The sequence below is a fragment of the Limulus polyphemus genome, unplaced genomic scaffold, assembly GCF_000517525.1.
Source record: "Limulus polyphemus unplaced genomic scaffold, Limulus_polyphemus-2.1.2 Scaffold7501, whole genome shotgun sequence".
NCBI lineage: Eukaryota > Metazoa > Arthropoda > Merostomata > Xiphosura > Limulidae > Limulus > Limulus polyphemus.
In genome coordinates, this window is record NW_013673111.1 from 23,813 (window position 1) to 34,875 (window position 11,063).

The 11,063-nt window shown below is 32.7% G+C and overlaps 1 protein-coding gene across 1 annotated transcript in view; it reads right to left on the reverse strand.

The window, feature by feature from the left end:
• The window catches only part of LOC106474666 (synaptotagmin-like protein 4), a 25,165-nt gene extending 21,157 nt beyond the window's left edge, over nucleotides 1–4,008 (reverse strand). The window contains exon 1 of the mRNA XM_013935358.2: nucleotides 3,907–4,008. Coding sequence (XP_013790812.2) covers nucleotides 3,907–3,912 — 6 coding nt within the window. The 5' untranslated portion in view covers nucleotides 3,913–4,008. The remainder of the gene's footprint in view (nucleotides 1–3,906) is intronic.
• Between the last annotated feature and the right edge of the window lie 7,055 nt (nucleotides 4,009–11,063).

The window sequence follows — 11,063 nt, forward strand, 5'->3', positions numbered from 1 at the left end:
AGTCACCACCGCCAACTCTTGGGCTACTCTTTTACCAACGAATAGTGGGAATGACCGTCACATTATAACGCCCCCACGAGCGCCCTAACCACTTGGCCATGCCGGGCCTCTAACGTTCTTCCTTATAAAGATTAGAATACATTGTTTCATCAGTTGGGTATCCTCACTGTTAACTATATTTTCGGCTGTAAATCTGATTAGTCTAAAATCCATATACTAAGCTAAAATTATTATAAAATTATAATAATAAAAAATTAAAACTAGTGAAACGTATATATTAAACATTCTAACAAATACTGTTAACGAAAGTTATATTAAAGAAAAATTAGAGTACACCTTAGGAAATGCACAAACACTAGCTGTTACCTTGAAATATGGTCGTAGATTTAACGTTTGTTTAACAACGTAATATTTGCATAACCACGTATTCGCAAAACTTTCCACAATCCGCCATAAAAATATATTGCGATAAATGAAAACCTATTAAACGGATTTGGTAGTGTAACTTTAGAGAAGTCTGATTTCCAAGATAAACTGCTACAACAGATGTTACTGTTTAGATGTAGATACCAGTAGCACGACAGTACCGATTGTAGAGTCAACGACAAATGTTTGTGAAAATACAAAATAGTAAGTAATAAGAACTAAAATGAATATCTGAATCATACAATGGAAAAACTAGAATACTGGTAGTCTAATTAGAATATAACAATAAAGAAAACAATATGTTAAACATACTATGAGGTATATTTAATACAACTAATCTGATTTAAACTAACCAATGTCTCTCTGTAACACACACAGAATGAACAACAGAAAGTGATAAATAAAGTTAAATCTTCTATAACAGCGAAAAATAAACGATATCAGATTCGACAATAGTAAATGTGTCATTGTGAAATAAGCCATGACACTGTTTCTTTAGAATTTTGCGCAAAGCTACTCGAGGGCTATCTGCGCTAGCCGTCCCTAACTTAAAAGTGATAGACTAGAGAGAAGGCAGTTAGTCAACAGTCCTCTGTCAACTCATGGACTACTGAAAGGGCAAACATATTCGATGACGGGACTCGAACCCACAACATACAGATTGCGAGTCGAGCGCTTGACCACCAGATTACGCCAAGCTTGATGATATTAAAATGGAATATAAATTATTAAAAATCGCACATAAAAATACATATTTATCTCTGTTATTGTAGCACCTTTTATTTCTTACATGAAATCGTGAAATAGTTTTATGAGCTTTAATATGTATTAGAAATTCTAGCGATAATTTCCAGTCATGCCAGTTGTAAATGTTTTAGACATTACATTATCTGTAATAATTACATTAATAACAATATCTGCCCTAATTATATATCTGGCGAACATTACGAAATCAGCTCTGCCGAATTTCCACCATGATTAGATAATGTGGGTGATTGCTACAAGACATCAAAACCCCATTTAACTATCATAAATCACTCGATAGCTTGGAAAGTCACAACATTCTTTCATACTACAAAATCCTAGCTTCCATACAATCGTGCAAATTATCGATGCTTCAGTCATTACATCGAGTAACATTAGTTGTACCAACTGTATGATAATCAATCAATTGTCCAAAAATATCCTGTAGACATATATATTAATGAAGTTCTGCTCGATGGCTGAAAAGTAAAAGTCTTTATGTCCTTTCAGACAAATAATTTTGCGATCAATTAACTATCTTAACTTTATAATAAAGTGGTTATCACACGATGTAGTATATACATATTATCGTGAAACACTACTTAATAAGCACGTAAAGCAACTTCTTCATTAATTTTTATTTCAAGTGGCCATCCTAACTTTTGGTCAAGTAGTTAATTCCAGTCATAACAACAGGGAGGCCAATGCTATGCATCTAGTGTTCCAAGCAGTTAACTTGTCAGATGTGCATCAACTGTCTCTTTGTCTTGGAAAGTCATTGTTATCTTAACCAAACAACCATCTGACCAAACAAACACATTGGAATATTTAATCAGCAATTCCTTAAGTTTCTGTCACCATCTTTAATCCAGATTTCTTACACAGTTATTAACTAATGACTCAAAATATTCCGGCAGCTGTGCATTCACTTTCAGATGTGGCACAAAAGAAGAAATCCTAGTGATACCATTAGATCCAGTTATTTCAATTTAATTATTAATCATTACCCAAATTCTAAGTTGTAAATACCTCATATAAAATTGATAATAATTACACTTTACCAACTTAATCTAGTTCACTCCATAATAGTTGTTGTTCACACTTTTGTAAGCAATATTCTTAATTTTGTAATTTGTTTGTTAGCTAGAGAGAGCTGTGAGTCGTAATGATAACGTTAAGATAGGCGTAGAACTCGAGAAAATTCTAAAATATTTGACGTCAGAGTTTGCTAATGAATTTGGGGGTAGATTATATATATATGGAGTTCAGCGAAGCATAAAAATATAGATAACATATTGTTGAAGGGATAGTTAAGAAGAGAAGTTTTCTCTAACCAATAGAGTAAATCAATCGGTGTGTTTTCATTGTAGCCATGAAGTGTTATAAGTAAGTTTATTCTTTACATTAATGTAATGCATTTAGCATCATTTGTAAACGTAGGTTCACAACAAGTTACAATAATGTATAAGTATTCAAGCTTGTCAAAAAGTTTAAAGAAAAATAAGCTAAACTGTTATTGTTTAAGTGAACTGGATCTTGAATAATTTTCACCAGACAATCTAACAGCAAAAGACAACTTTACAATAATACAATATGATGATGTATATAGCATCTCAAACACTACAGTGTCTGTCATATTCCAGCCAGCCTGATGATCCCTGGTAATGAACGAGAGGCCTCGTCCGCATTGGATATAGCATCACCATAGAATCATTATATTGATGACCATTCCAGCTGGAAGCTAAAAAGCCGAGTGTCCATAACTGCAAAAACAGCACTGAGACTACTTACAACTGTCCAAGTGAGTACAGTCTGCTTTCTAAACAAGAAACACTACACTGCATGTGTTGTTTCCATCACCACAGGAAATAGCAATAACGCGCTGGACTTAGTCCACAGTGAACCACTTGTTTCTTGGTGTGAATGTGGCGAAGCCGTATGGGAAGCACTGACAGACCTCTAACTGAAATATTATTCCAAGTAAACAGAAGCTGTCTTCAACTACTCATTTATTGCTGTTTGGGATAGAGAAAAGCCAGCCTTGAGAATAAATTTTAATTTTCCGTGTTTACTTCGATTGAATTCATGTCATGTACCACTTTTCGTTGCTTATCTTAAAATAAACTATGTTTATTTCAAAGCGTATTAATTGCCTTCAGTCTCTACTGTTCTTGATCGAATTTGATTTAATCAAACTCTGCTCACAATTTCTTAGAAAAACCAATTTTCGATCTTAATACTTACCTATCGGATTATCTGAGAATACAACAGAGGCAAATTGGATGTTTGCCATTATATGTACTTCTTAGAAGAAGGAACTTCCTACATGGTTAGGCTCACGGTTTCTGCGACATTTTGTATTAAATATTTAGTTATTTTTCGCTTCTATGTGATCACTTTATTACAAAACTTTGTATATTATATGCATACTTCAATTTTGATTATACATACAAAATAAAATCTTATTAAAAGTTTGTTTGATTTTTCAGAAGTTTAGCTACTGTTAAGCACAAAGATACACAATGGGTTATTTTATGCTTTGCCTACTACGGGTATCGGTACTCGATTTATAGCTTCGTAAGCATTCAGACTTACCGCTGAACCACTAGGAAGCATTTTAAAAAACACCAACATTCAAGATTAGTGTAGAAAAAGCGCATAAACTGTTAGATTAATAAATAGATATATAGACAGACGGACAGATTATCTAAATGTAAATAGTATGTGTAAATATACCTTCATCACATCATCGAATATTGGAGACAATTTTTTTTTTTTACTTTAGTTTTTCTTTTTCCTGTCTTGGTCCTATCAGGAAGAAGATACAGCTTAACGTAGCTAGAGACAAAAGGAAAAATAAAAATAATTATAAGTAGCTCTTACAATGTCTAGACTTTGTAATCATTTAAATTATCATATAATATTTCACACTGTTGTTTATAATGTTTTTCAACCACTCATTTCACTATATACCCGCTAATTCAATTACTAAGTAAAATATATGTTAAAAATCATTTTGCATTATTTATGTCTATAACGATAGTATACAAAAACTGTAGAAAACAAAAAAACATTTTACTATTATAGTGAGCTGTAAGCCATCCGCAGTATAAAACAAGATAACGAGCTCCAAGTCATCCCCAGTATAAAACAAAATAGCGAGCTCCAAGTCATCCCCAGAATAAGACAAGATAACGAGCTCTAAGTTATCCCCAGAATAAGACAAGATAACGAGCTCCAAGTCATCCCCAGTATAAAACAAAAATAGTGAGCTCTAAGGTATCCCCAGAATAAGACAAGATAACGAGCTCCAAGTCATCCCCAGTATAAAACAAAAATAGCGAGCTCCAAGTCATCCCCAGTATAAAACAAAAATAGTGAGCTCTAAGGTATCCCCAGAATAAGACAAGATAACGAGCTCCAAGTCATCCCCAGTATAAAACAAAAATAGTGAGCTCTAGGTTTTCCCCAGTATAAGACAAGATAACGAGCTCTAAGTTATCCCAGAATAAGACAAGATAACGAGCTCCAAGTCATCCCCAGTATAAAACAAAAATAGTGAGCTCTAGGTTTTCCCCAGTATAAGACAAGATAACGAGCTCCAAGTCATCCCCAGTATAAAACAAAAATAGTGAGCTCTAAGTTATCCCCAGAATAAGACAAGATAACGAGCTCCAAGTCATCCCCAGTATAAAACAAAAATAGTGAGCTCTAAGTTCCCCAGTATAAGACAAGATAACAAGCTCCAAGTCATCCCCAGTATAAAACAAAAATGGTGAGCTCTAAGTTTTCCCCAGTATAAAACAAGATAACGAGCTTTAAGTCATCATCATTGTAAAACAAATTAGAGTTCTAAGCCATTCTCAATAAAAACAACAACAAAGTATTATAATATAAAACAGCTGTGAGACATCCTCAATATGAAACATAGTAGAGTGTTATAAGTCATCCTGAGTATGAAACAAAGAAGCGAACTCTAAGCTATCCTCAATATAATATAAAATAGAATCTGTAAGCCATCTTCAATATAAAACAAAGTAGCAGGCTGTAAGATATCTTCAGTTTCAAACAAAGTAACAGGTAATAAATTATCTTCAATATAAAATAAAGAAGCGAGCTGTAATTTATCCTTAGTATGAAACAGAGTAGAGAGCTGTAAATCATTCTTATTATTAAACAAAGTAGCAAGTTGTAATTCATCTTCGATGTAAAACAGACTAGCAAGTTATAAGTCATCCCCAGTATTAAAAAGTGGCAGATGGTAAATCATAAGTCACGCGTAATAAAAAATAAATTAGAGCTGTAAATCATCCTCAGTATGAACGACAGTAGAGAGTTCTAAGTCATTCTCAATGTAAAACAAGGCAGAGAGCTGTAACACATTTTCAGTACGAAACAAAGTAGCAAGTGATAAATCAATTTTGGTATCAAACATAGTAGCGAGCAATACGTCGTCCTCGATAAAAAACAAAGTAGCAGGGTTTAAGTCATCCTTAGTATCTAACAAAGCAGTGACCTATAAGTAACTCTCAATGTAAAAGAAGGTAGCAAGTTGTAGCTAATCCTCAGTATCAAATAAAATAATAAGATGTAAAAATCTCAGTATCAAATAAAGTATCGAGCTGTAAACCATTTTCACTATATAACAACGGAGCGAGCTGTAACCCATTCTCAATATATAACAACGAAGTGAGCTTTAACCCATTCTCAATATATAACAACGAAGCGAGCTGTAAACCATTCTCAATATATAACAACGAAGCGAGCTGTAAACCATTCTCAATACATAACAACGAAGCGAGCTGTAAACCATTCTCAATATATAACAACGAAGCGAGTTGTAACCCATTCTCAATATATAACAACGAAGTGAGTTGTAACCCATTCTCAATATATAACAACGAAGTGAGCTGTAACCCATTCTCAATATATAACAACGAAGCGAGGTGTAACCCATTCTTAATATATAACAACGAAGTGAGCTGTAACCCATTCTCAATATATAACAACGAAGCGAGCTGTAAACCATTATATGTAAAAAACATAACAACGAGCTGTATCCTATTATCCTACGATAGTAGGATACACGTTAGATATACAAGACTCACTATAATACACAGTGGTGGGATATAAGTCATCCTTAGTATAAACAAAGTAAACTTTAGAATAAAAACAAAATAGCGAGCAATTATCAGTACGAAGTAAGTAGTGAGTGGGATGTATGTCATTCTTAATATTAAACAAAGTATCAAGCTGAAAGCCATCCTCAGTATTAAATAAAGTAAAAAACTGTATGAAGATAGATTTGTAAGTCAGTCTCAGAATAGAATAAAATAATTAACTGTAGATCATTCTCAGTGTAAAACAAAGTAGAAAGGTGTAAGTCATCTTCAATGTAAAAGTAGAGCTGTAAGTCATACACAGTTTTAAATCGTCCTTAGTATAAAACGAAGTAGAAAGGTGTAAGTGGACGATTTAAAACTGTGTATGACTTACAGCTCTACTTTTACATTGAAGATGTTAGTATAAAACGATGTAGAAAGGTGTAAGTCATCTTCAATGTAAAAGTAGAGCTGTAAGTCATACACAGTTTGAAATCGTCCTTAGTATAAAACGAAGTAGAGAGTTGTAAGTCATATTAATCACTACTGATGATACTAAAACATAGTTCTAAGTAATACTATATCTCAAAGAAACTTGCGAATCTTAATAAGGAAAAGAAGGTTGGGGATTCCACACATAGCAGTGAACCATTAGAATGTATGTTGAGCTACTTGAAAAAGTAAAGAGATTATGCCGTCTATGACCTTGCTATAGAATCTGAAGTTATGTTAGGATCATTGGTTTACCGTGAATGTGCAAACTTAGAAACTACGTTGAGTTGGATAGGTGAGTCGTAAAGTCATGTCAGTACCGACCTTAATTTCGAATAAATTGTTTTTAGATCACTGATTTAACTTGCCTGTTTAGCACCAGAACATTCATTATTCATTGTTTAATTATTGACAGGTACTTCGAATTCGTTATACATCTTTTGCATAACATGTTGTATTTGACTGAAAGAGACAAAGTAAGAAGTCAACCTTGGTTTTTAAATTGGAAGTGTTTTGCGACTAAAATTTTATTTTAATTTCATCAATTGTTCTTCTTTGGGTTCAGTTCAGTTTTGATAATTGAATCTACAGTAATTTTGATATCACTGGCCTGTGTATCACGTGAACATTGTAATAACTTTTATTAATTAAAAAGAGAATCACGTATGTTTTAATCATGGTAATTAATGTTCCCCAATCTAGTTTTCTACCTTCTTGATATGATACTGTGTTTGGGAACAAATAACAGTGGCCTTATTCTTTGAACATAAAGTAGTATTGCAAATTCTTGTTTTGGTTATTTACAATACTATCGTTATTTTGTACTTAACGACTCAAACATATCGACACGTTTCACATTGAAATTACCAGTAGTTTATCAGTTAATATTTTGGTTTATTGCTAATAGCGAGAGCACTAATTCGTGTTTGAATGACAAAATAAACGATATCAGATTTGTCCTTGAGATCCACATTAGTTTAACTTAATGTTTTAGTTTTGCCTGCGTATCTTATATTATGAACTATGTTGTGTTTGAAAGATGAGACAAAGACCGACGTTAGACATGTACATTCGGTCTATATTGATTTTCTGTTAATGTTTTGCTTTGCCCGTATACGTACTATAAAATACTTTTTGTGTAAAAGATGAAACGAAGAGTAACGTTAGACAAATTCAATGGGTCTATATTAATATTCCAATTAATGTTTTAGTTTTACATGTTGTTAGATATACACGACTGCTCATTATAAGTTTAATCGAGAGTGTTATTTAATTTATATTGTGCGAGCGTTATAGTAAGTTATTTTTATATGGCAAGTTTGCTTACGTAACTGTTTACGAATTATTTGTTGTGTAGTTCAATTGTTGTGAACTGACGTCATGTTACTCGAACCTTCTGAATTTTTCTCGTTGCTTTAATCGAGTATTGTTGCATCATATATCTAGTAGTTTATAGAAGGTTCTAGACTGCTGTCGAGAGTATATGTGTGTGTGTGTGTACGAAAAAAAAAAGAGAAAGATATAGACTGGGTGATCGTGAGTTTAGCCATAAAGTGTGTATAGTGGCAACTTTTAAAGTGTAATAATCGCAAATTGTATTGTAATAACAGAATAGAGAAGAATAATTCGTCTTATCAACTGAGTTCTAAAGTAATTGAACCAGTCTGTGTGGACTTTTGACGAAAAAGAGAATTATTTAAAGCTCTGGATTCAACTGTGGTGATTAACTGTGTAATGAACATTTGTATATACATTTGACTTGTTTTAATATATTATTTTAAAACAAGTGGATTGTTTGTTTGTCCTTGAAATTTATCGCCAACAAGTCAAAGACACCTACTGTAAAGAATCGCAGCCCTATAAACCTAACACCTGTGCATCTTGTATACACTATGTTGTGTTTGATTGAGGAGACGAGAAGTGGCGTTAGACTTGTTCACTAGGTTTACATGAATGTCCAGTTAATGTTTAAATTTTGCCTATGTACCTACTATAAACTATTTGGTGTTTGAAAAAATTAGACAAAGAATGACGTTCGACTTGTACGTAATGGCTACTTTAATTTAAAATTAATGTTTTAGATTCTCTGACTACTTACTCTAAACTATATTGTCTTTGAATGATGAGACGAAGAATGACGTTAGACTAGTTCAGTAGGTCAACTTTAATTTTCAGTTAATGTTTTATTTTTGACTTTGCATCTTGTATAAGCTATGTCGAGTTTGATAGATGAGAAGAAGATTGATGATAGACTTGTTCATTGGTTCTACATTAATTCCCAGTTAATGTTTTAGTTTTGCTTGTGTACCATGTTTACACGATGCTGTGTTTGATGGATGAGACGAAAAGTGACTTTAGACGTTTTCATTGGGTCTACATCAAATCTATGTTTTATTTGTCTTCCTTGTTTGAAAGATGACAGAAAGAGTGTCTTTAAACTTGTATATTAGGTCTACATTTATTTGCAATTAATGTTTTAGTCTTGTTTATGATTCTACTTTAAACTATGTTATGTTTCAAAGATGAGACAAATAGGGACGTTAGACTTGTACTTGTCTTCAGCCATTATTAGTCTCAAAGTGGGTTCCTGGTCACCGAATTTGTACGTTCTGTCTACATTAATTTTTAGTTAATGGGTTAGTTTGTGAGATAGCGAATTCTATTTTTATTTCGCCATGGTTTTGTTCATTGTTCATTTATTATTCCTTCTATCGTTTAATTGAATTGTGGTTTTTTTTTGTTATAATAAAGCACTAACTCATCTTGTATCTAGAGCACGTTGATTTTGAGTATGTAAGTATTATGAAACTGGCATAAGCTTCTCTTAACGATGACGTACAGATATCAATGTTGTGAAAAATTATGTAGATTTATGGTAATAGCTAATCACATGAGATGTAACCTCATGTTTTAACAACTAAATAAAAAGCCTTCCTTGATCTTGATAACGAGTTCGTTCACGAGAAAAGTTCTTGATACTGAGAAGTTGTTTAGGTCTGGAACATTGTGTTATTCTCTGTTGAATTAGGTTTTTATTCTTCTGATTCTTTTTCCTAATTCCTTCGATATTTATTGAAATTAATAACACTGAGATTTGTGTTTTATCTTTTATTGACATTTGAGCCTAGTCCTTGCCAGGCACGGTTTTACTAATTGTTTCTTGTTGTAAGTAATAAAAACTGTATTCTAGTTGTTTGGAAGTTTTTATTCTGGATTTCTGTTATATTTTAAATAATTGTTTTTTGTTCACCCTAGTTGTAGTGACGTTTCGTTTAGTCCGTTAAAAAGTTTTGCCTGTGTACCTACTATAAAGTATATTGTCTTTGAAAGATAAGACGAGGATAGATGTTAGACTTGTTCACTGGGTCTACATTAATTTTCAGTTAATGTTTAAATTTAGCCTAGGTACAAACTATAAACTGCGTTGTGTTTTGAAAGATATGACAACGATTGAAATTAGATCTGAACTATGTTGTGTATTAAAGATGAGTCAAAGAACGACGTTAGGCTTGGTCACTGGGACAAATTAATTTTCAGTTAATATTTTAGTTTTATCTCTGTATCTACTATATACTGTGTTTGCAAGATGAGACTAAGAGCGACGATAGACTTGTACATTAGGTTTACATTAAATTTCAGTCAATTTTTTCGTTTTGCTTTTGCACTTTGTACACACTGTATTGTGTTTGATGGATGAGATGAAAAAGAGACTTTAGACTGGTTCATTGGGTCTATATTAGCATTCAATAGGATAACTGCGATAGCTATATCTTTTACAAAGAGGAATCAAGCTTTTTGTTGAACTAGCTAGAAGTTAAATTATTTGTTTCATTACGCACAGGATTTTTGCTGTCATCGGTGAACATTCTTGAAGTTACAAAATATGGAATGCTGTTTGAAGATTGCTGTGGTCAGGAACACAAATATGGAAGACCAACATAAGGGTGGTCAATTTATTGCAACTAAAGGAAAATGGAATTCTTAGTTCCTTGTGGCTGTCATTACGTTAACCTTGTATTGTAAAATGCTACGAATTTTTGTAACTGGCCAAAAACTGTAACTTACTCAAATAATTTATACTGTTTTTGCAGCATCAACTGGCAGATGGACTACTTTGAAGTTTTTTACCCATATCACTTTCAAACTGCTTTCCTACATTCAATGAGAGCATAAAACTGAAAATGTGGTGAGATGCCAAACAAAAGGTATATTGACAGCATTAATGAAATTCAAGGAAATTACAATGGATAGTACAACCACTTGTGAAGCTGGAACAATAGCAGATGAACTAAACTCATA